The sequence below is a fragment of the Acanthochromis polyacanthus genome, chromosome 16, assembly GCF_021347895.1.
Source record: "Acanthochromis polyacanthus isolate Apoly-LR-REF ecotype Palm Island chromosome 16, KAUST_Apoly_ChrSc, whole genome shotgun sequence".
Lineage (NCBI taxonomy): Eukaryota > Metazoa > Chordata > Actinopteri > Pomacentridae > Acanthochromis > Acanthochromis polyacanthus.
In genome coordinates this window covers 24,396,667-24,423,650 of record NC_067128.1, presented here as the reverse complement: position 1 = coordinate 24,423,650, position 26,984 = coordinate 24,396,667, and the positions used below count along the sequence as shown (strand labels likewise).

Genomic DNA, 26,984 nt, shown 5'->3' with positions numbered 1-26,984 from the left:
AAAAAAATGTGAACCTATCCTTTGATAGAATCAAAGATAAACATATTGATCTGTATTTTAATGACAAATTAAAATTAAATAAATTAAAATTTATACATTGTAAATAATTTTCAATTGTCATTTCTGTACTTGTTCATCACCAAAAACTATACCAGAATAATCATATTAATGCAAATCATGTAATGAACTGATGCAGGAGTAGGTGCAGACTTGGTATTTTACAACAATTAAAAAAAAAAAAAAAAAATTACGAAAAATACGGAATGTGTCACTATAGGACTTTCTGTTAAATAATTTGGCAGATGAAACCACTTTTGAAGAACTGAGGAATGTTATATGTTCTAGGTTTGATGCTTGTTTTCACTCTGCATTGCTTTATATAGAAGTTTTTTTTATTTAAAAGACAACAAATGACTGGGCTTCAACTTACAATAGAAACACAAATTGTAAAAACAGAATAGGAGACAGAACAGGTGTGCACAGGTTTTATTTAAATCTCTACATCTTGCTTTGCTGCTAGGCTGTTTAACAGAGTTCAGAGATCAATTTATATTTCCATTTTACGACTTTAATCTTTCAGATCAGTGATTTTAATTCTGCTAAATCCACCACTTCAACCAACTAAGATAATTAGTATCTGAGCTCTGTAGAAGGGAAGATCAGATTAATAAATCCACTGCAACATACTGAATAAACTTTAGTTTCCTACAAATTTTTGCATAAAATCAAAAATCTTGATCTTAATGAACTGTGCTATGAGAATATATCTCATGTCACAACAGCTGAATGCAAAGAATAATAATTCACACAAGTAAAACAAGCACAAATAGTGTTTGCACTATGGCCCTTGTTTGCAAAGCCCAGCTCAGCTACGGTACACCTCCAACATAAAGCCTTACGTTGGAGGCTCTATAGACATGAGTCAGGCCAGTCATCTAGTTAATATCTTCTCTTACAGCAGGACTAATGCAACAATATAAACCACTGAGGTTAAACTGTGTTGTTTGCAAAAGCAGGACATAAAGAGGAATAGTGGAATCAGTGGGTTAGCTTCAGGAGGGCTTTCAAGCAGTGTTTGTGGTCTGAATCTCAGGTGTATTTTGATGAATCCAGAACATTCGCTTGTCAGCAGACACTGCAGGTTCAGCTGTAAATCTGGTTGAACTGAAGTTTATTTCACCACCCTGGGGAAGAAGAAACAGAGGATGAACAGAATTTACAAGAGATGCTTTGTGTTGCCATTAAAACAAGCTGATGTGAATTCTTCTCTTTTGTAATACAGCTACACATCTCTTATGTGGTAACATAAGACGGCAGCAAACAGCCCCAATCTGATGCAAATACAATTTAAAAGATCACTTTAAGTGGAAGTGCAAAGCTACGGCATTACACAGAAAATGTGATTTCAAACACATGCTTAAAGATAAAAAGAGCTTTATTTTGTTGGAAGGTTAAAAAAAATCCTGTGCAGGGTAGGGCTGAATGATTTGGGGAAAATATCAAATTTTAATGGTTTGCAATTTGATTTGCAATCAAATTTTTTAAAGCCAAGTTTTAGCTTCAGTTTGTCTCTCTGTGTAGCCCTGTGATAAACTGGTGACCAGTACAGGGTGTCCTCTGCCTTTACTCTAAGACAGCTGGGATAGACTTCAGCCCCCCACACCACCCTAATGAGGATTAAGTATCCAGTATCCCATATTAAAAATAGTGAAGCTCGAGGGTGACACATACCCATAGAACTGGAGTTAAATTCTAACCCTAAATTGTAATATTTACAATAAAATAAACACCAATTGGAACAATTGTTCCAGATTTTATAAATCTAATTTAAATAAGGGTTACATAAAAAGTTTTTTGTACACAAGTCAGTGATTTCGCCTGCCTAGAAAAGCTGCCTGGCTCCATCACTGCTCATATACACACGTGGACAAAATTGTTGGTACCCCTCAGTTAAAGAAGGAAAAACCCACAATTCTCACTGAAATCACTTGAAACTCACAAAAGTAACAATAGATAAAAATTTATTGAAAATTAAATAATCAAAAACAGCCATTACTTTTGAATTGTTGATTAACATAATTATTTTAAAAAAACAAACTAATGAAACAGGCCTGGACAAAAATGATGGTACCTCTATAAAAGATTGAAAACTATTTGACCAGAGTGACATGATTAACTCAGGTGTGTCATTTAATTGACATCACAGGTGTTTCCAAACTCATAATCAGTCAGTCTGCCTATTTAAAGGGAGACAAGTAGTCACCCTGCTGTTTGGTGAAAAGGTGTGTACCACACTGAACATGGACAACAGAAAGTGAAGGAGAGAATTGTCCCAGGACATCCGAAAAAAAATTATAGACAAACATCTTAAAGGTAAAGGCTATAAGACCATCTCTAAACAGCTTGAAGTTCCTGTGACAACAGTGGCTCATATTATTCAGAAGTTCAAGACCCACGGGACAGTAGCCAACCTCCCTGGACGTGGCCGCAAGAGGAAAATTGATGACAAATTGAAGAGACGGATCGTTGGAATTGTATCCAAAGAGCCCAGAGCAACCTCCAAAGAAATTAAAGGTGAACTCCAAGGCCAAGGTACATCAGTGTCAGATCGCACCATTCGTCGTTGTTTGAGCCAAAGTGGACTTCATGGGAGACGACCAAGGAGGACACCACTGCTGAAAAAAACTCATAAAAAAGCGAGACTGGAATTTGCAAAAATGCATGTTGACAAGCCACAAAGCTTCTGGGAGAATGTCCTTTGGACAGATGAGACCAAACTGGAGCTTTTTGGTAAGGCACATCAACTCAATGTTCATAGACTCAAAAACCAAGCATACGAAGAAAAGAACACTGTCCCTACGGTGAAACATGGAGGAGGCTCAGTAATGCTTTGCTGCATCTGGCACAGGGTGTCTTGAAAGTGTGCAAGGTACGATGAAATCTGAAGACTCTCAAGGCATTCTGGAGAGAAATGTGCTGCCTAGTGTCAGAAAGCTTGGTCTCAGTCGCAGGTCATGGGTCTTCCAACAGGACAACGATCCAAAACACACAGCCAAAAACACCCAAGAATGGCTGAGAGAAAAGCGTTGGACTATTCTAAAGTGGCCTTCTATGAGCCCAGATCTGAATCCCATTGAACATATGTGGAAGGAGCTGAAACATGCCATTTGGAGAAGACACCCATCAAACCTGAGACAACTGGAGCTGTTTGCTCATGAGGAGTGGGCCAAAATACCTGTTGACAGCTGCAGAACGCTCATTGACAAATACAGAAATCGTTTAATTGCAGTGATTGCCTCAAAAGGTTGTGCAACAAAATATTAAGTTATGGGTACCATCATTTTTGTCCAGCCCTATTTCATTAGTTTGTTTTTTTAAATAATTATGTTAATCAACAATTCAAAAGTGATGGCTGATTTTGATTATTTAATTTTCAATAAATTTTTATTTATTGTTACTTTTGTGAGTTTCAAGTGATTTCAGTGAGAATTGTGGGTTTTTCCTTCTTTAACTGAGGGGTACCAACAATTTTGTCCACGTGTGTATCCTTGGTGATTTGCTAACTGCAGTGTTTCAAATTGTGATTTTAATTTGCAATTAACTGTTCAGTCCTAGTATTGGGTATTTTCATGTTTTTAGATCAGCTGTCGATGAAAATGAGGAAAAGAAGAAAAAAATTACGTTAAAGAAAAGAAAAAAGAACTCTAGAAAGAGAATAAATTATGATTTAACATCCTGTTACCAGGTAAAAAAATCCTTTTCAACAAATTTCCTCAAAAATGCAACTTCTAGTTAAATTCATTGCAATTAGAAGCAGTAGTGGCTGGTGAATTTTTCTCGTGGGGGGGGCGCACTTAATTTACCAAACTAAATGGCAGAGTCGGCAACACCGGAATACCAAGAATTGATGTAAATTATGTTCACAGCCATTTGATGTGCTATTACTATGCACCACTAGGAGGGTACACCTAAGCACTACTGCTGAGTCAAATAGACAATTAAATGCACGTAAATGTTACCAGCTACTGAATTTGAATTTTTCTCCCCAGTGTTTGATATGATTTGCTCCAGATAAGGTGTAATTGGTACACACAAACCCTTAAAATCTCCTTTTCTATAATTAAACAAATTAAGAATGTATAAATATGCAAATCTATTTTTTACTTCAAAAGTAAAAAAAGAAACAATTTTTCCAGCTTCAAAGAGTGCCAAGTGCTTCTTCTGTCCAGCAAAATCTTTGGAATAACATATTTATATTTACATACTCAAACAAACAAAAACAAATCCATACCTGTGAAACCAACAAACATTGGACATTTTGTTAAAAAAAAAAACTAACTATAAGGCTTAAAGCAGACAGTGCTTCTGTGAGCTAACTTGTACATTAACAACCTTACATGACAATGAGAAAACAGCAAATCTGCATATTTAAGATCAAAGCAATAAAAATTTGTCACTTTGCCTGAAAAATAAATACTGAAACCATTAGGCATTATACTATGTATAACTATGCATGTGACATCTTATCTTATCTTAGGCTTCGAGCCCAAAGTGCTTCCGTCAACTAACATTAAATATTTACAATGAAAATAAAGAAAAACAGTAATTCTTCAGATTTCAGAACATATGAAAATCAACAGGCTTTCAGTTTAAAGTGTCACTTGTGTCAACTAACATTTCTATTTACATTATTATACGACAAAAAAGTAAATCCTCACATTTTAGAGATTAAAGCCAGCACCTCTACATCTGTGTTATTTTTTGTATGCAAGTTTTGCTCTTCTGTCTTTGAGACATGCAAATTTCTCAATGACTCTATGGTTAAAATCTGGGGTCTCCCTGACAAGTTTCTTTTCCATAGAGAGCATGGCCAGTGCATTAATACGATCCTGCGACATCGTGTTCCTGAGGAAGGTCTTGATTCTTTTTAGTGTTGAGAAGCACCTCCAGGGCCCGTGCGGGGCTGAGTGTGCGTGTGTGTGTGTGACGCATGTGGGCCTGCGTGCCTGCGTGCCTGTACAGGGCTGATGAATGGTTGGACGCTCATCCCATTCGGCCGCATTCACACCTACGGGCATATGGATATAGATAAATAAACTTTTTTTTTTTTTTTTTGCCTTTTTATTGTGATAGTCACAGGGAAGAGTGACAGGAAATGGGGGAAAAGTAGGGGGAAGACATGCAGCAAAGGGCCCCAGGCAGGAATCAAACCCAGGCCGCTGCATCGGAGACCAGCCCCTACATGGGTCGCCTGCTTAACCCAATGAGCTATAGGGGCTTCGGGCGCCCAATAAACAAAATTATTTAATAAATACCAGCGCACCGGCCCACATGTGGACCGGCCCTTCGGTCAAACAACCGAATGAAATAACGTTCAATCCGCCCCTGAGCACATCTCAGATTCAGCTGTCGTCATTGGAGTTGTGGTGAGGATCTTCAGGAGAGACACAGTCTCGGAGAAGCTGTCCTGAAGATTGTTGCTCATGAAGAGCTGGTACAGAGCCACAGCACCATTGCAGCTCCTGAACTCTGTGTTGCTGAAGATGAGCGACAGTTCAGCGCAGGGTGCGGTCAGACTGCACCCTGCGGTCTCCTATCTCTTGTATTGAAGAGGAACGAACTGCGCATGTCAAAGTTATAACGAGAGTCAATGGGGAAAGATGAGTGCGCCCCGGCCATATAGACCTTTTCGCAGTGACGTCAGAGTCTGGGACACGTGACCATACCTTCCTTAGCAACGCACGCCGCCATTTTAAGAGGGGGCAACAAAGTCATTAGCAACCGTGATTTGACCGCCAAAACCACGCGGTTTTGACCCGGAGAAAAACGTCTGGTGATTATTTCGGAAATCTTGAGCCAAAAGCCAAGCTACGATATAAAGAAAAAATAGAACTGGTTGGTTTGCAGTCATGTCCGTACGAAATTGCACTGGGATCATGGGAAAACGACCCGACTACGTGTCCAGATCTTCATTGGCACTCCATTTACGAGTACCTTATCAACAGCCCAGGCATCCACACAATGGAGAAGATAAAGACTTATAAAAGCCTGGACTCATACGTTTTCTTTGAGGTATGCTTATATTTATACGTTTTTGTGCATACAGGTCAATGTCAGAATGATAAATGCCTTGTAAGATATGGCTACACCAGCTCCGCTATGCTAAGCTAATGTTAAGCTAACGGGGTGAGCCATTACACCTTTTAATTTCAAGTGGAAGTCGTGTATGTATATTAGTTAGATGTGCATTATCAAAACTAAGAGTCAGATACCTGTAAATGAGCTCTACCCACCCAGGCCCAAGGGTATGAGGTGCTAACAATAATGAGGACAATGCTGCTGATTATGTGGGGAATATTCATTTTTGCATGTGTATTAAACTATCATGTTTTTATTGCTTTTGCATATTACTTATAATCATTTTAATTACTTTTTACTTATTACTTATAATCATCATTTTATTACTTTTACTTATAATCATCATTTTAATTACTTTTGCTTAGTAATCATGTTATTACTTTTATTCATTACTTGTAATCATCATTTAATTACTCTTTTACTATTACTGATAATCATTATTAATTTTCGTTTGATCATATTATGTGTTAATCATATATTAATGTGTTTGCAACTTGTATTAACTCTATACTCAAATGTATTAAGGTACTTATGGGTGCATGTTTGAATTCTCGTTCTGGATGTGCAGGTTGTCACATACGCACAGAAAGGCAGAGGAAGGGTGAAAAGTTCAAACAGCAGCTAGATGCTGGATCTGTGTCATGTGTGTATCTGACAGCAGGCCTTTTTTGCCCTCTGACTGAAATGGTTTGCAGATAGCCTGTGGTTTGTTTCCTCCGGAATAACTGCCAATATCAACAAAAGTATTGTTTGGAGATAAGGGTGCAGGTGTTCGCGTGAGAAAGCTTGGGGGAGGCTGCCTCCCACAGGGGAGGTGCCGGCAAGCCAAGAGTTTTTTGATTAAAATTATTAGGGAGTAAAGATTCGCTCTTTCCTTAATTGTGCAAATACTGGCAGTGGCAAAAAGAGAGATGAGTTAAGGGCCTGAACTTGCTCGGAGGGTTTAAGGGGTTCAGTTGTCAGACGGTGGGTTCAGAGGGCTCCCGGGACCTTTCTCAAGTGTTTGTTTGTGTCTGTGCTGTATCGAGAAAAAAAAACACTTTACATCTTGGCATCTGCAGATTTGGCTCCTGGATTCTCTGATGTTTCAATGGTGAGACTTAGATATTTTGAGACCTAGAGCTTAGGATTAAAGTGTTAATGCATAGAGTGATCAGGTTACACAGAGATCTTACGTAGTGGGGCAACTGGCCCCCACTACAAAGCTTAAACAAGAATAAAAGTTAAAACACTGTTGAGAATTAGGATTAATATATTTAGCTTAGTGAGAAAATACTATAGAAGAATCTAAATTAGCAATGTATTAAATTAACCATAAAATGGGAAAGAACATAGGAATCTGATATTAATAAAATAAGATTAAAGTAAATCAATAAAGGGAATGGGATCATTCAAATCTGCCATAAGGTGTGATTAAATTATCAAATTGTTGTTTAAAGTTAAGTTGAATAAAACTGAATCAGTAAATAGTTTAATTCAACACCAAATGGAACAGAAATCTGCAGATCTCAGCAGAACTGAGCTCTTAAAAATCTGTGTAAAGGTCACAGGGGGCGGCCACATACACACACATTCAGAGACACCTCTTGCAGGAGGAAGACGGAGGTGATTGGACAAGACCCAAGACATCCGGAGAGGCTGTCTCAGCGTGGGGCCAATCAGAAGACTGCAATTTCTTAGTTTAAAAACTCATGTATTAGCTTAGAGATTCATTCTTTCTTGTGATCACAGCTGCATGCAGAGAACCTTTGTCTAGCTTTAGCAGTTTTCTGCTATCAGCATCTGAACAAGATAGAATCTGCGTGCACGTATATCTGTCCATCCTTTGCATTTTTTACTAAATATTCTTAACTGAATATTTTGACTCTGAGTCTTCCTTGCGTCATGTTTTTCCCTCAGTAGCAGTAACAAAAGAATCCGTTTTCCGACAATTACAGCATAGTAGTTAGCAGAACGAAAGGGAGGAGAGAAGGTTTAAAAATAGCAGTGTGAGTAGAAAGACCCCTGACTTTTTGTGGGAAGCACAGCTAGCACTAGCCTAAGCTAAGTAGCTAGCCCTCAACATTTCAGATAATTATAGACATCATAAGCTGCAGTCAATTCCAGCCACTTTCAGTACAAAAAAATCGCTAATATTCTATTTGTAAATAAAAATATGACGAGAAATACAGGGAATATTGGACGCGCATCGCGAGGTGCATTTCCTTGAAAACGACCTATTCGTGGATTATATACCGACTTCAAGCTATGTTTTGGACAAAATATGTTACTGGCTTGTTTCGTCTGGATGTCCAATGTTGGATTATGGCCGTTTTTTGTGGAATATTTTCATCTGTGTGTAATAATGAATCCGGAAATGTGAGTCGCGCTGTGTATGTTGAAGCTGGGTATAGAGAACGGATGGATGGATATTCGTTGTTTGTCGGACAAATGTGTTTATATTACCCGCTGTGGTCATCACATCTGAAAGTGGTTTATATCGGCGGATTCATGAGAATCTAAGCTTTCCATCGGCGTATAGTGTTTGTATAATCGTGTTTGCAGTTTCAGTCGTTTAGCAAATTGCTTATGCAGATTTCAAAGTGTACCGCGGGCGGGACACTGAAGCGCAACTGGTTAAGCTTATTAATTAATAATTTCAGAAAATCAGTTAAGGGGTAATAATTTCATGAAACACAACATACCATTGACGAAATGCTGACTGCAAACATAGGACCATTTTGACTGTGGGCTCCATGTGGTTCCATTATTGTTTATCCGCCTCAATGCTGTGAGCCATAAACTCCTTTTCTGGCCCTTTTCAGTCGGAATCCTGTAAAAGGAAATGTTCTTGTTGCTCCATGACTGAGAACTACAGCCAAAAACAGCGCAGGTTTTGGGCATATCTGCTTTTGGTCGTTCAAATCGGGAGGGAAACGTGGGAAAGTAATGGTTGTCAAGGCAAAGCATACCCCTCTTAAAATGGCGGAATCGCGTTGCTAGGGCCGGTCATAGATATATACAAACGCAAGATGGCTTGTGAGCGCTGTCAGCCTATGGGGAGCAACGTCGCCACATGGCGGCCATCTTGGGACAGGGCTGCTCGATCACTCATAACATTAAAGTCAATGGAGCATGGATTTTAAAATCACTGTAGATTGCTCAATTTTCAACCGATTTTACAACAGCTTGGTTTGTTATAAACGTCAGAGATGTACTTGTTTTACTGCTTACATAAGAATAATTAAAACCATTGAATTCATATAATAATGAACACAGATATCAGCTTTTTTCAGCATAAATGGATGTAAATGTAATTTTAATATTTAGCATTGCACTTTTTTATTACTATCAGCTTTCTAATGCACAGATAACAACAAAGCTCAACCAAAATCAATGCACAACAAAAAGAGATGATGTCTTTTCTTTTCATGAACCTGGTGCCTACATTACCCACAATGCATTTCGGCTGCAGGCTAACTAATCCAGGCATAGATGTATACAAACAATAAGTCTAAGGTCTCAATCAAAGTCTCTTAACAAGCAAATAAATACAACCACAACCACAAAGAATGTAATTTCGCCTAAAGATTAGGTTCTCAAAAAACGTTGGCCTCAGGAAAACCTAATAATTGAAAATCAGATTGTGAGTGACACCATCTTCAATGTGAGTAGCCAGGCAGAAAAGACACACAACTATGCCGCATTTTTCAAAACGAAAAGCTGCGATTTCGGAATTGAGCCTGAATCATAGCCACGTTAATAAGGTTTGTAATAAACTAAACCGTTTGTAAATCAATCAAGAATTGAGCGAGTTATGAGTGTCAAAGTGAGGAAATCATCCACCTTACCATTGACTACAGTACAGTGCGCCAGAGCAGTCCCCTGTCCTAAGATGGCCACCAAGTGACGACGCCGCCGACTCCGTCTCGAGACATCTAGCGATTGTATATATCTATGGGGCCGGTGACCGACGGTGACGTTCGATGATGACGTTTCGGAAAAAGGTCTATATGTCCACTATTAGTAATTGTAGACAACGTCGGACGTTTCTAATCTGACTTTTTATTACAAATTGTACATTTTAGTAACTCTCTACAGTCTCTATTATCCATTTTTCTTGTTAAAAACATAGGATATACATGCAAATGTAATTTTAAACGTTTTATTAAAGGAAGGGCTGTGACTCTACATGATGTGAGACAGAGGGGGCGGCGCCCTTTATTGACCAGCCGCCCCTGATTAAAAGTAACATACTTTCTTCTGGGCTGCACAGTGGATCAGTGGTTAGCACTTTCGCCTTGCAGCAAGAAGATCTCTGGTTCAAATCCCGGCCTGGGCCTGGGAACTTTCTGCGTGGAGTTTACATGTTCTCCCTGTGCATGCGTGGGTTTTCTCCGGGCACTCCGGCTTCCTCCTACAGTCCAAAAATATGCTGAGGTTAATTGATTACTCTAAATTGCCCGTAGGTGTGAATGTGAGTGTGATTGTTCGTCTGTATATGTAGCCCTGCGACAGACTGGCGACCTGTCCAGGGTGTCCCCTGCCTTCGCCTAAGTCAGCTGGGGTAGACTCCAGCACCCTCCGCGACCCTAGTGAGGATAAAGCGGTGTATAGAGAATGGATGGATGGATACTTTCTTCTGAATTGTAAATGTAGTAGCAAAATCTCTCAGAATTCAAATACTGCCTCACATTTGTATTGAAAAAAGAGTGTGACCCACATTTTTTGACTTGACGCAGCCGGTTAGCTTAACAAAATGGGAAAACTGCTAATCTGATTTGGCACAAAAGTTAAAATATCTTCATTGCAGTGCCTCTCTGTATGAAAATCCAAGTGTAAAAATACAAAATATGGTTTTAATTTGGCTTGTATGCAGGACTGTTTTTGTCTTTGCTGGACTTGTAAATGAATTAAAATTCCCACTTAAAACCACAAAACTTGATGATGTGTTAATAATTGATTACATTTACAGTTTTCCTGTCTATAGTCTTCATGCTAAGCTAACCAGATATACTTTCCACATTATGACCACAAGCCTAATATTGTCTTGGTCTTCTTTATGCTGCTAAAACTCCTCTGACCCAGTGGGGCATGGACACAGGACCTCTGGGGATGCCCTGTGGCACTGGGATGGTGGCAGTGAATTCTGTGGGTCCTGTGGATTACAGGGTGAGGCCTACCTATTGATCAGGCTTATCCTGGTACATACCACAGATGCTCAATAAGCATCGTTGGGGGGTTACTTGACCTGCAATGTCTAGGTGGGTGGTACATGTCAAACATCCACATGAATGTCAGAACTCAAGGTTTCTCAGCAGAATGTTGTATTATAACAAGATGTTCAATGTTATTCACTTCACCTCTCCGTGGTCATAATGTTGTGGCTGATCGGTGTAATATGCAGTATTAATCTCCTCATATAACGCTATTTCCTAAAGTGCTGAACTGTTCCTTTAACTGTCGTCCTGTCCGACACTCACACACTGGTTTCCTTGTAGCGGTCCAGAGCCTCCTGGGCCACCACCTCAGAGAACTTCGGGTCGGTCCAGGGGATGTCGCCTGGCACGGTAATGTTCAGGGTTGGAGCATCAAAAAGCTGCACAGACACATCGGTTTCTGCAGGCTGGTCCTTCTGACCTGTTTTCTCATCAGTATCTTTGCTCATCACCTGCAGCAGAAGGAGACAGGGTCTCCTTTTAGCTGGTTGTTCTGCAAACAACATGACAATACCTATATAGCTGCATAGTGAAAGTTAAACATGTCTTAACTTCTAAAACTTAAGTTTTTTGAGACTGCAGATACATTATATCATCATATTTTTTGGAATTCACTTTAGTTTTAGAGAATAAAAACATTATGATGCAGTTATAATGCCATAAATTAAAACAAAAATCTTGAATTTGGAAAAAAGAAAAAAAATTAAAATGCAATTTCTCTGATCAGTTATTTTACAAAAACTATTGTATCAGTCTGCTTGGTGTAAACACAGACTGCAGTTCAGCCAAGAAGTTGCTGAATTTTTGTCACTATTGGTCACAACTGAATAACTAATTGCTTTCCAGATGTGCCAAGGAGTGCAGAATTTTTTATGATTTACTAATGATTTTGATTAGATATCATGATTTTAAATAAAATTTTGTTATGTTTCCCCAACGTGACAGATGAGTAGTTTAAGCACTGTCAGAAAGTTGACAATCCAACAATTCCCTCTGTTTTTACAGTTTCCTGCTTTGATAAATTAATAAATTTTAAAAATTCCTCATTTTGAGCGATTTTATAAAAGCCAACATGCCTTTCAAACTCACTTGTGGGGTTTGGGGTTCAGAGTTTTTCAGGTTTTATCACTGTTTTTTTTACTTATATACTCTACTCTCATGTGTTCTGTCCTTTTTTGATCTTGCAAATAAAGCAATCAATGTTCAATCTCTAGAAGAGAAAGATGAACAAACACTGTTGCAGGACGACAGTGAATCCCACTGACAGATGAATTCAACCAGTGGTCCTACATACTGTCTGAACACGGAAGATGCTGTCCTGGGTGTTGTTTGCCAGAGATGACACCCAGCCAAACTGCCTGTTGAACATATCCAGGATGGATGAGGTGTTGAACATCTGCTCCTCAAATCTCTTCAGGAGGGAGTTGTACTGCTGGGTGAAGCGCTCAGTCAAGGCCAGAGCCTTCTCCAGTTCTTCCTTGAGAGGGCCTTCCAGAGGTCTCTTCCCAGAGCAGTCTGTGAAGAAAACACCCAGTAAAACCAATAACATTATCATAAGATGCTGTAAAAATCTCTTCACTGCTACATTAGGCTCATATCAGTTAGGAGAAAGATGAGTTTTTTTTATATTGCTTGGCATTTTAAAAAGGATTATATCACATACAAAGATTGCACTGTGGATCAGTGGTTAGCACTGTCCCTTTGCAGCTAGAAGATCCCTGGTTCGTGTCCCGGCATGGGAATGGGATCTTTCTGTGTGGAGTTTGCATGTCCTCCTCATGCATGTGTGGGTTTTCTCTGGGTTCTCTGGCTTCCTCCCACAGTCCAAAAACATGCTGAGGTTAATTGGTGATTCTAAATTGCCCGTAGGTGTGAATGTCAGTCTGCTTGTTTGTCTCTATGTGTAGCCCTCTGATAGACTGGTGACCTGTCCAGGGTGTACTATGTCTTCACGGTAAGTCAGCTGGAATACACTCCAGCCCCCTGTGGCTCTAATAAGGATTAAGCGGTGTATAGATAATGGATGGATGGATGGATATATCACATATGCCTTTCAAATTCACTGGCAGGTTTTGAGGTTCCGAGACTTAAATAAGATCTGATTTAAAACAAGTTTAAATGAACACTTCTGAATGAAGGGGTTCTTTAGACCATCTCACAGGGCTGTGGGAGTTCACCAGATGAAAATTTGGGGAGCTACTGTTTCTATCAATTAGCAGAGACATCTCTCTGAACGTGAAACCAGCACGAACCTCTTTGTATTTTCCAAATGTCTCAAAATAGACTCTGCATCTTTTCTGTTGGAGCCCTGTCCTGTTGGTTCACGGAAAAGGAACAAAAAATCATCAGCACAAAGGAAGACATGATTAAATTAGTCTCCATGTGAATCCTCAGTCTTTCATTTGAAGCAACATTACCTTAAATCCTAATGGTGGTGCTCTAATAAAAACATCATTATTCAAGTCTCTTTGTCCAGAGGACAATATCCCTCCTTATCTAGAGGAGGTTGGATGAAAGGATGTTTAACAGGCCTTATTAGCTGTTTGATGGTTTCTTAGAAAATGTATTTATGTAGTTTTCCAACCAACTTTTAACCATAGTTTTCAAAGTCTATATCATTGTTGTATCCATGTTTATGTTATGAACATAACTTTTTACACAGAAAAAAGCAGCATTTTACCAGTAAGCTGTCTCACCAATATGCTGGATCTCTTTGCACTTCTCACATTCCTCACGGAACTTGAAGCATCCAGCTGAGTTGCGACGAATCTCTCTGCAGGTCATCCTGCCGTTACCAAAAGGTTTGGTGATGACAACATCTTCATTCACACTGCCATCTGTGTCCAGACCCAAACATATAGCAGATTTTAGAAACTTGTGGTTCCCATGTTTTCATCTTGTCTGAATGTAGCCATAGCTACTGTCAGCAAACCAAAAAATAAACCAGGTAGCAAAAAACGTACCTTCGTTAGGAGGAGTGTCACTATCGATGTCCATCATGGAGCCCATGGAACTGAAGAAGTTCCTGCTCATTCCCATCATGGGGGAGAACAAATTCTGGAAACCATGGAAAGGATCGTGGAACAGAGAATGGACGCTTCTGCTCTGACGAATGTGTGGTGACAGGAAATTTGGAAAAAAGAACATGGGAGGAGTGTCGTGAATGTGATCAGCCACCTGAAAAACAAACACATAGGGAGCTGATATCGTCGAGTAGTGACAGTGAAGAGCTCATCTATCTGCGCACTTTCATTGATAATAGACTTTAAAAATTACATTTAGCTTGCTTGTGTTTCTCTCCTGTTTGTAAAGATTCCAATAAGCATCACATTTCCATTTTTTTTGTAACTCAGTTTTTATTACTTTTTTTTTTACAACAAGATAATCAAAACACACACAACAACGAAGAAAAGCATCCATCCATCCATTCTCTATACACCGCTTTATCCTCACTAGGGTTGTGGGGGGGGGGGCTGGAGCCTATCTCAGCTGACTCGAGCGAAGGCAGGGGACACCATGGACAGGTCGCCAGTCTGTCACAGGGCTACATATACAGACGAACAATGACATACACATTCACACCTATGGGCAATTTAGAGTTATCAGTTAACCTCAGCATATTTTTGGACTGTGGAGGAAGCTGGACTACCCGGAGAAAACCCACGCAGGCACAGGGAGAACATGCAAACTCCATGCAGAAAGATCCCATGCCCACTCTGGGTGTAGCAAGAAGATCCCCGGTTCAAGTCCCGGCCTGGGCCTGGGAGCTTTCTGCATGGAGTTTGCATGTGTGGGTTTTCTCCAGGTACTCCGGCTTCCTCCCACAGTCCAAAAACATGCTGAGGTTCATTGATTACTCTAAATTGCCCATAGGTATGAATGCGAGAGTAATTGTCTGTCTGTATATGTAGTCCTGCGATAGACTGCCGACCTGTCCAAGGTGTCCCCTGCCTTTGCCCGAGTCAGCTGGGATAGGCTCCAGTATCCCCCAGGACCCTAGTGAGGATAAAGCGGTGGATAGAGAAATGCAGGTCTGCATTTCCCTTGCTATTTTATACCACTACCCTGTAATGTATTTCCACATCTCCTCTGTTATCCCCCCCCCCCCCCCCCCCGCCCCACAGATCTTCCCAAATTTTCAATCAGCTGCTTGTCCTGTATCATTTCCTGTACCAATGTTTGCTTTGTTAGGGGTGTCCTCTTTTGCATGGAAAAAACAGCTTCTCAATTGGAGGTACTTCCAAAAATCTGTTTTAGGTATATGGTATTTAGTTATCATCTGTTCAAAGGAAATAAATTTATCTCCCTCCAAAACATCCTCAATATCCCTGCTTTAATCCAATTCCGCCAGAATAAGATGAAAGGATTTGACCAGTATTGTTGAAGGTTTTGTCCGTCTTCAACAATTTATTATTCCAAAGTGATGATCTTCGAGTAAAAAGAGGCTCTGACCCTATAATTTGGTGTGAAGTCCTCCAAGTTTCTCTCATGAACCTCAATAGTGGGTTATTAAATGGGATGTCTCCCTCTTGTCTGTGCTACAAAGGTATGGATGGGAATAGGTTCTGTAAGTTCCCTCTCAATTGGCACCCAGGCCGGCGCTTGATCACCTTTAATATATATTTTAGATAACTGATTAAGTGAAAAAGCATAGTGATATCTAATCTACTCTTGGCATTCCAAGGCCTCCATCCTCTTTGGCAGCGTACAATTTGGTTCTATTAAGGGATTGCTTTTTACCTGACCATAGGAAGGTCTCCACCACCTTATTGAATTTTTTCAGCAAAGCAAAAGGAAGATTCAGGGGTAACAGATACGTAAATAATATAATTAATTTGTGGGACAACTATCATTTTTAAAATATTTATTTTGCCCAACAGAGAAAGTCCCAGCTTAGCCTAATTTTGAAATTTACTCTCAATTTTTAGTATGAGGGGGAGGCTTTCATCCATTATCTCCTTCAGACCTGTAGTTAAATGAATTCCTAAATATGTCAGGCCAGAGGGAAGCCACCTAAACTGCCTCCCTGCCTGACATCCGGCGGGCACACCTTTGGACAGAGGCATTGCTTCCGATTTGTTCCAATTAACTTTTTATCCTAAAATAGCCAAGAAGGAAGTGATCACTGATAATATGTGAGGTACAGCTGTTTTTGGATTTGTAGACACCAACAAAACATCATCTGCATACAGCAACAGTTTATGTTCTGCCTGTCCCATTTTTATTCCCTTTATATCTACATTATCTCTAATAGCGTTTGCTAAAGGTTCCAGTGCCAGTGCAAAGATTAAAGGGCTTAGGGGAAATCCCTGTCTTGTACCTCTAAAGAGGGGGAAAGGTGTAGACCTCTTTCCGTTTGTTAAGACCGAAGCCCTGGGACTATGATACAGCAGCTTGACCCAATTTATGAATGAGGAGCCCATCCCAAAACCATGCAAGTATGTCCATTCCACTCTATCGAATGCTTTCTCTGCATCTAGCGAGAAAGCAACTCTGGGCTCAACACTGTCTTTTTCCTGCCACATCAAATGTAATAATTGGCGAGCATTATCAGCAGAATGCCTCCCTTCAATAAAGCCCACCTGGTCCCGGTGAATAAGGCTTGGTAGATATTTCTCCAATCTTGCAGCTAAAATTTTTGCCAATATTTTTGCATCCACATTTATCAGTGATACCGGGCGATAGCTACCAAATTGTTGAGGATTCTTTCCTTTTTTTAATGAATAAGTGTTATCACTATAGATTGCATGCTCTCTGGCACACTGCCCCTTTTGAGTGCATCTTGAAATACCACGAGTAACTGTGGAGCAAGCACCTCAGAGAACTTCTTGTAAAAGTCTGTAGGGGAGCCATCATCCCCGGGTAATTTCCCATCACTCAGTTTTTTTATAGCTTGTTTGACCTCTTCAAGTGTAATATCTCCTCCAATATCTCTCTGCTCTTCTACTGATAAGGATGGTAAATGTACTCGTGACAAGAAATTATCTAAATCGTCCTGGTCTGTATTGCACTGTGAAGTATATAATTTTTTGTAAAATATTTAAAGGTTTCATTAATCTCCCCAGTGTCTGTCACCAATATCCCTTCTTCATTCTCTATAGCAGGTATTCAAGTACTACTATATTGCTGTTTTACCCTCTGAGCCAAGAATTTTCCTGCAGCTTCCCCTTGTTCATAATACCTCTGTTTGCATTGAAATAACATAAATTCTACTTTCTTCTGTGGTATGGAATTTAATTCCAACTTAAGTTTGCTCAAGCGCGAGAGTACTGTTAGGTTTGATTAATATGCACACATTTTCTCCAAATCCTTAATTTCTTTTTCGAGTTCCTGAAGTCGCCTGATACACTCAACAAAAATATAAACGCAACACTTTTATTTTTGCTCCCATTTTTTATGAGATGAACTCAAAGATCTAAAACTTTTTCCACATACACAATATCACCATTTCTCTCAAATATTGTTGACAAATCTGTCTAAATCTGTGATAGTGAGCACTTCACCTTTGCGGAGATAATCCATCCCACCTCACAGGTGTGCCATATCAAGATGCTGATTAGACGAGACTTCCGGTGGAGCGTAGGGCCAAGATGGCCACGCAGTACACTCGCTGCGGAGCCGCTCGTCTGCCACCCCCCTTTAAAAAAATCTGTTAGATATATCCTAAACACTGAAAATACTCGCGAGGTGAAACCCAGTCTAACTTATTATGCAACAAGTCCAGAAAACTCTTCCGCAGTACGGTTTAAGAAGCCTCACGCGACAGACGGAGGGAAGCCCAGAGGATAGCATGGCGGCTACTCCATGCCCATCACAGAAGGACACTGCAGCCGAGATAACAACCATTAAAACATTGCTACAGGACATCGCTTCTGATATGAGCGGATTAAAATTCGGCATGGATGCAGTCCAGGCAGCGGTGGATAAACTGGGAGCTCGAGTGACGGAAGCCGAGACTCGAATATCAGCCCTGGAAGATAAAAGTCACAGCCTGGATGTTACGGTGGGAGCGGCGGACTTGCCTGGAGGATGCAGGTCGCCGTAATAACGTCCGTGTGGTTGGGCTGGAGGAAGGTGCCGAGGAACAGGATATGAAGAGGTTTATGCAGAAGCTTCTGGCAAAACTTTTGGACATTGAAATGAGCCCGGAGTTTGAAATTGAGCGCGCCCACAGAGCAGGTCAACAGGGCGCCAGGGCTCGACATGTCCTGGTGCGTTTCCTGAGATTCGGAGCCAGAGAAGCAGTGCTGCGGGCGGCGCGGGAGAAAGAGCGTGTGGAATGGCGAGGCAAGAGGATTTCTTTCTTTCTTTCAAGATCTTTCTCAGGACGTTATTCAGAAGCGTAAAAAAGTTTGATGGCGTGAAGAAAAAGCTGCAGGAGAAAGGGCTTCGATACACGATGGTATACACGGCCGTGCTGAGAGTCGTGGCGGATAATGTCCGACACACCTTTGCCTCTCCTGAGGAGGTGATGGACTTTATTTCCAAATGGGCTGGATGAAGATCCCGCAGAGACAGAGAGGATGGAGCTGAATATGGAGCAAACTGAGGAACTGTTTTGCGGCTCCGTTTAGACGAACTCTTATGTGAGTCATTTCAGCTTTTTTTATTTCTTTTTTCCAATGATATAAATAAGCTTGTGCTCATTTGGTTTAATGTTAGGGCTCAACACGGTTAAAGAAGCAAAGCAATATAGTTACTGTTCTGTTCTGTTCTTCTCAGGGGTAAACATTACTATTAAATTACATGTAGCAGGAATATTGTGGGTGTTTTATTTTACTTTTTTTTTTTTTTTTCTTGAATATTTTTCTTCTTTGGACTGGAATAGAGACATGGACTTTATACTGGCAAAGGTTGGAAGGACTAAATAGACTATTAAAGGGATATGATGGACATTCATTCTGTTAATACAAATATTACACATATTAGTTCAATCCCCATTTAGAGAGATATATTTGGCGGCTTGTTTGGGTTGACTCTTGTTTTGATTTTATAAGAAGCAATTATTGTCTGCTGTGGGGCTTAAATTATTATTATTTTCATTATTTTTATTTTGCACTGTTCATATATTTTTGCAATTTATACTCCTGTTTGGGCTATAAATGATAATGGGGGGGCTGTGGGTGGCGGGTCGGGACCCTAAGAGTTTCATGGACGTATTATGTCGTGTGTTTGGCTCCAGAGTTTAGGGGGCCACGTTGTTTCTTTATGGTTTTCATATGTCGTGTGTTTTTTTGTTTTGTTTTGTTTTTTTCTCCATGTGTATATATATATATATATATATATATAATGTGATCACAGGGAGATTTCAAGTTTGGGTTGCTTTTCTCACAGCTCCTCCTTTATGGGTGAGTGCTTCTCAGAGTTAATTACAATGAACGAGAGCAAAATAGTACAGAAGTTACATTAACATGGTAGATGTGCTTAAGTTTCTGTCCTGGAATGTTAAGGGGGCCAATCTTGCTATTAACAGGAAGAAACTTCTCCTATATCTTAAACAAAAGAAGGTAGATGTTTGTTTCCTACAGGAAACTCATTTAGATAATGAAAAGTCAACAAAGCTGCAGAGGGACTGGGTCGGTAAAATATTTTATAGTGCCTACTCTTCTAGCCAAAGAGGGATCTGTATTTTATTACGTAAAAATGTAAATATCACCATTCACAATCAACTCTCAGATAGGGAAGGCAGGTGGGTGGCAATAAGTCAAGGGCGTAGGTTTGGTCTCAACATTGGTAGGGACGATACAACAGCATAACCTGCATGTACACTTTTTGCTGGGGACGGGACATTAATAAGACCAAACAGATTGGGTGAACGGGGGTCAGGGCTACATTTCTCACGAATATGAACCTAATTAATTGATAAGCTAAATGATCAATGCAAAATAAATCTGTATTGACTTATACTAACTTTCATGTGTATTGGTTCAGGTGATAGTAATTAAATACATTTTAATTAATAAATAAATGCACTAATAGGTATTTGGTTTCAAAAGTGTGAAGTCACAACATGCTCTAGCCTTCTTTCCTTCTAAACCAGGCCGTTTACAAGAAGAAAAGCAGCAGCATGTGTTTTTTTTTTGACTGTCAACACTTTCCTGTGAAACACAGACTGGGACCTCTCTCTCTAAGCAGCTTCTTGCTCACGTTTTTCTGGTTCTATATTTTCCAGCAGAGTTCACTACATTCCTCACAGTTTAATTAACGTTAAAAGTAGAAAACACATACAGGAGGACAATTCTCTCTAAGCAGCTTCCTACTCGAGTTTTGCAGGTTAGCAAGTTCAGACAGTTTAATGTTATGCTAACTCTGATGCAGGTCGGACTTTCAGTAGCAACATTAGTGGTGTGTTACCCACGTCCACAACATTGACGTCTTTTTACATTACTTACAGTGTCGTCTGCTGCTGCTGCTGCTGGCCGAAAAAAACTTCTAATATCCCTCCTCTTCGAAGGGGGCGGAGAAGGTGGCATGTTTATTTCTTGTGTATTTCTGTCGGGGCTGTGTGAGTGTGAGTGTGAGTGTGAGTGTGAGTGTGCGTGTGGGTGGGGGAGGTGGGGGGGTCAACTCATCAGCCAATCAAACGCTTGGACCGGCACATTCAGCAAGTGAAAAGGGGTAAATGTAAGTCTGAACCTGGTGTGAATATAATGAAAATAATTCACTTAATAATGGTAGGGTCAATTCTATCCTTACAACATATGGGAAGACAATCAAAATTACCTATATAACTGAACTCATTATATAATGCAAATAAGGTTGCTTAAAAGTTGGTGGGGACAATTTGACCCTCTTGAAAAATTGGTAGTGTTATGTCCCTACTGTCCCTATGCAAACCTACGCCCTTGCAATAAGTGCAGATCTATTTTGGCAGCAGATGTTCCCTCATTAATATTTATCCACCAAATATAGATTCTCCCGATTTTTTTTTGTAAATATAGGCAGGGTGGCAAAACAACAAGGGGATACATATGTAGTTATTGGGGGGATTTTAATCAAATAAGAGACCCAGCCCTAGATAAATCAAAAGCTGCTAATACAAGATTGATACATAAATCAAAGCTAGCTATTTAGGCTTTGGAAGATGAGCTTGGCTTAGTAGACATCTGGAGACTTCTACATCCCCGGGGAAAGGGAGTATACCTTCTATTCCAACCCACACTCTTCATACTCAAGGATAGATTTTTTCCTGATATCTAAACAGTCAGTTAGTGCAGTTTCAACAGCTTCAATCGGTAATATTGTATTATCAGACCATGCACCAGTGGAAGTGGTGTTGGGATCGAAAACTGAGTCTGAAACTCCCAGAGTCTGCTGGAGATTCAACACCTCTTTGCTTAAAAATGAAGAATCTTGTAATTTTATTAAAAAGGAAATTCTTGAGTACTGGGAATTTAATGAAGGATCAGCTTCTGCCCTGGAATAAAATGGGATGCATTTAAAGCTTACTTGAGAGGCCGCTTAATTCAGCACAGTTCTTATTTTTTTTAAAAAAGCTGCTACACGACTGGTTGAATTGGAGAAGGAAATAATCTTGAAAATAAAAATGCATCTCAATTAAATCCAGTAATTTTTACCCAGTTGAATAAATTAAAATTTTAACAAAATTCTATACTGCAGAGAAAAGCTGAATATTTATTATTTCAATGTGGACAGAAGTATTATGAACAAGGAGAGACAGCAGGACGATTTTTAGCCCAAAGAGTAAATCAACAGTTTAACCGCACACTAATAATTTCTGTGGAGAATGAAAATGGGAATTTAGTGACAGACAGGGGAGAAATTAATGAATCGTTTAAGATATTTCATCAAAAATTATATACTTCACAAGGTGGGATAGATGAAGAGAAAATAAATAAGTTCTTGTCCCAGATGGACCTACCAACCCTTTCTGGAGAAAAGCAAAATGAGATTGGTGGAGAACCAACATTGGAAGAGGTTAAGCAAGCTATATGGAAAATGAGATCTGGGAAAGCTCCAGGAAATGATGGGCTCCCAACAGATTTTTATAAAGAATTTATAGACCTATTAGCTCCGAGACTAGTCACAGTATTTCGAGATGCAATTAAAAGGGGTAATATGCCAGAGAGTATGCAATCTGCTGTAGGGATGCACCAAAGATGCATCGATGCATCGTCTGAGCACGACACGTCATCAAAAGCGGAAGTGAGTGCGCAATGCAACAGAAATCACCATCTGACTGGAGCACGGAACACGGACGGACGTCTGTGCTGCATCATGCTTATATTATGTATGCATGATGCAGCGCCGATGTCCGCGTTTAGATACAGCTGTATAGTAAACGCTGACATCCGCGTTTACGATAGATCACAGACGTCCGCGCTGCATCGTGCATACATAATATATGCACGATGCAGCGCAGACGTCCGTCTGTGTTCCGCGCTCCAGTCGGACGGTGATTTCTGTTGCATTGTGTAGGTGACATCCACATTAAGGGGCCCCAAACATTCCAGAGGAAATCTCACCTCAGATAACCAGCTCTCTCTTAAGGGAATCCTTAAAAAAAAAAAACACACAAAGTGCCCCAAAGAGGATTTTTATGACTCCAGAGACCTCCCTACCTTCCACTAAAATTAACTTATGATGGCATCTGACTCTTAAAGAAAACCTCCCTTTTCAACAAAGGACACATGTATGCCTATAAGAAGATTGGCACAGTTATATTCCCTTATTGTTTCCACTTTCACAGAAAGACCCCAGAGCCTATGCAGAGAACTGTTGTTTCCCAGAACTTTTAACACCTTTAAAAATGACCATTTAAATGATTGTTGTTCACACTGACAGGGAACCGCTTTGATGAACTGAACCTCCACTCTGTCTCTGGGTCCATCTCTGCTGCTCTTTCATCAGATAAGCAGAGTCGTAAATTTCCATGACCTCCTGTTGCCCTGAGGGTCTGCAGGAAGACTCTCTCTGTTCAGTTACCGGACTTTCCTTAAAACTCATGTTTCTGAAAGGTATTTTGTGATTCTCTGTTTACCAAAGATATAATGAGATGTCAACATGCATTTTGAATCGGTTGTTGCTAGAGGTACGGACCCGTACCCGTACCCTGTGGACTACGGATACGGCACTTGCCATTTGCCAATCAGATACGCGAGATCTGGTCACGTGACTCCCGGTAGACGCTAGCGGTACGGACCCGTAGCATCGGTACTACAGGGACGGACCCTAAACCTGACCCTAACACTAACCCTAACCTTAACCTTTGCTTACGTTTCAACAGTTTGCAGTGGTTAGCAGCTTCTTGACTCGCGAGACTCGTGTACGGGTCCGTATCTGTCTGGCAAATGGAAAGTGCCGTACATACGGGTCCGTATCTGTAGACACTACCTTTTGAATCAACTCTCGTTTTTCTAGCTTCAGTATTTAGGGAGATATATGATGTGTGGTTAACTCACTTCTTCTTCCACAGCTCAACATTGCCCCCTTTTGACGTCGGAATGCCATGACACTATCAAGGATTTCACTGAATTAACCATAAAACTTTGCTTTATTCAGGTTACAAAGACATGGAAAACTGTTTTGTCACAATATGTATGTCATATTACCCTGTTTTCACTGTGATACACATAAGAGTAGATAAAGCTCACAAACATATAATTAGGAACTAATAACTCATATATTTTTAGATTAGCTGGTATACCCCGTAGTATGTTATCTTTGACTGTTTAAAGTATGTTTTAAGGATCATGGGAAAGTAAACAGACCATTCTTTTTGCGCGTTTTAATATTTTTAATCCACTATTTGATTAGGTCTCATCTCTCCTCTCCCGAAGCCCAAAGGGGGAGGCACCCAGATTCAAAGGAAGCCGCGCTGAAACCAGCACTTCCACGCCTCTTTTCAGGAAAAACCTTTAAAACCAGCCATTTTACATAGTTCATCCTCTCTTCCCTTCTAACTTGCTACAAGAAACTAAGTCCGAGCGATTCTTTTGTTTTTTTTGGCGCCTTCTTTCACTCTTCTTCCCTTTATTCTAAGTCCACCTCAGCACCAGAGCAGGCCTCTGATAGCTGTGATTTCTTTAATCTTTTTAATCAACAAATAGATATCTTCGCTCACTTCAACCCGCCGAGGTCTTTTTTTTTTACCGGGGATTTTTTAAAAATAAGAATCAATCACATCCCGTTCCAATTTTATACTTCCAAATTTGCCGTGGCTCTGTCTAGACGCCTGCCCTTTTATTCGGCTGAACCGCCGACAAAATAGAACGAGAGCCTGCATTTTTATCAAGCTGTTTTTGGGTCCAGTCAACCCCAGAAGAAGGACGAACTGTTCCGGCTTTTTCTCCACCATCTGCTGAGATCAGAACGAGACCAGCGTCGCCTTACGGTTCTTCATGAACAGGACGTTTCAGGTTGCCATACCGACCAAGCCGCCGCCTCAGGTCCCCATACAGACGCTCAACCAAGCGTCGTCCAAGAAATGCGACTGCGTCCCAGTTCCAGAACCTTTGAGCGGCCATTCTTCATCAAAGTAAGATTAGCTGATGCTTTATGAGTCTGACTTGTGGGTTGACGTCCTTAAATAGCTTGATATTTAATTTTTAATAACTCCGTTTAGTCACTTACTGTCCGCTCATTTTCCAAATTATTATCTTGTCATATCTTCAGCGGTCTGATTACTCAGCTCATAATCCGAGATTAGAAATGCAAATTTACATAACCTACACACACACACACACACACACACACACACACCTATTCTCACATAAACACCCACACGTCACCTTTATTCATTCAAGTATGTGCCTGATATATTCATCGCTGTATTGTTATTAGATTAACCAATAAATGTCCTGCATTTAGACCAAAATTACAGTCTCTTTTGCGTTTATGTGTGTCAGACTTGGGTCAATTCTTCTGAGGATTCTCGGCTTCAGATATTAGACTGTTTAACTGAATCAATCCATTATCAGTTATTATTTTCTCTACGTTCGTAGAGTGGTGCCCCATTTGCTAACGAGTGCTTAATTCATTTTTAATAAGGAGTTATTCCTACAATTGCGCACTCACTTCCGCTTTTGATGACGTGTCATGCTCAGACGATGCATCATTTGGTGCATCCCTAATCTGCAGTAATAACCCTGATACATAAGAAAGGCAAAAATCCTCAACAGTGTTGAAGTTATCGTCCAGTGTCTCTTATAAATGTAGATGCCAAAATACTGGCCAAGATACGAGCCATGAGGTTGGAGGTGTATCTACCCAGCCTGATTCATCCGGATCAGGTTGGGTTTATTAGGGGTAGGTCTTCGGCAGATAATGTACGTAGGCTACTACATTTAATATGGCAGGCAACAAATTGCCCTGAATTTATAGTTGCTTTCTCTTTAGATGCAGAGAAAGCTTTTGACCGAGTTGAGTGGACTTATTTGTTTAGAACGCTATACAGGTTTGGATCAGGCCCTCCCTTTATAAACTTTGTTAGACTTTTATACTGTAACCCTAAGGCATCAGTATTGACTAATGGGAACATGTCCTCTTGTTTCCCCCTATACCAGGGTACAAGGCAGGGCTGTCCCCTTAGTCCTTTACTCTTTGCGTTGGCACCGATAGCGGCTGCCATTAGGAACAACTCCACTATCAAGGGTATGTTAGTTGGTAAGATGGAACACAAACTATTTTTGTACGCGGATGATATTTTGTTGGTGACCGCAAACCCAGAAACGGCTGTCCCTCAAATTCTAACTTTAATTGATACCTTCTCTTTGATTTCAGGTTACAAAATAAATTGGGGAAAATCTGAGGCTATGCTTCTGTCAAAAAATATGCCCACCAAGTATTAGACAGAACTGGCAGTTCAACTGGCTCCCTTCAGGTTTAGTGTACTTAGGGATAAAACTCACACCACGCTTAAAGGATATTATGACAGAAAATTTGCTCCCCCTGTTGTTGAAAATTGAGAACACATTACGGAACTGGGCTAAGTTAGGTCTCTCTCTTTTGGGTAGGATAAATCTCCCAAAAATGATTATTATTCCACAAATTAACTATATTTTACATTTATTACCCATAAACCTCCCTCCCCCTCTACTTAAAAAATTCAACGCTGCAGTTAATTTGTTCTTATGGGATGGTAAAAGGCCCCGTTTAAATAGAATTAAGATGAGGGCTGCAATTGAAGACGGAGGTCTTAACCTACCCAGTTTGGATTGGTATCATTTAGCCTTTTCTTTTAACCAGCTTACCAAAGTAGACAGTGCAGAGAACCAAGCTCCAGGCTGGGTTTTGATTGAAAAGGAACTTACAGAGCCCATCCCATTGCAGGCTTTTATGGCACAGACTGGAGGTGAAATTCCTTACAGAAATCCACTGTTATCATTTGTTAGAGAAACTTGGCAAAGGGTACATGATATTAGTGGCCTTGACCCTTTCTTTACTAAACAATCACCTCTTTGGCATAATAAACAGTTAAAGGTAGGGAAAGAAACTCTGTTCTGGAAATCATGGGTTATCCTGTTAAGCTTCAGTGTCCTGCCCGCGGGACGCTTTGAGATCTGCATAAGCATTTCCTTAAATGTCTGAAGCTGCAAACGCGATTATACAAACACTATACACCGATGGAAAGCTTAGATTCTCATGAATCCGCCGGTATAAACCACTTTCAGATGTGATTACCACAGC

The 26,984-nt window shown here is 40.2% G+C and overlaps 1 protein-coding gene across 2 annotated transcripts in view; it reads right to left on the bottom strand.

Moving 5' to 3' along the window:
* Positions 1 to 471: 471 nt before the first annotated feature.
* clu (clusterin) overlaps positions 472 to 26,984 on the bottom strand; it is a 54,282-nt gene continuing 27,769 nt past the window's right edge. For both annotated transcript variants that reach the window (XM_051960921.1, XM_051960922.1), the window contains 5 exons: positions 14,300 to 14,513; positions 14,033 to 14,173; positions 12,631 to 12,851; positions 11,601 to 11,788; positions 472 to 1,184 (listed from right to left, as the gene is read on the bottom strand). In XM_051960921.1, the coding sequence (XP_051816881.1) occupies positions 1,172 to 1,184; positions 11,601 to 11,788; positions 12,631 to 12,851; positions 14,033 to 14,173; positions 14,300 to 14,513 (777 nt within the window). In that variant the 3' untranslated portion in view covers positions 472 to 1,171. The remainder of the gene's footprint in view (positions 1,185 to 11,600; positions 11,789 to 12,630; positions 12,852 to 14,032; positions 14,174 to 14,299; positions 14,514 to 26,984) is intronic.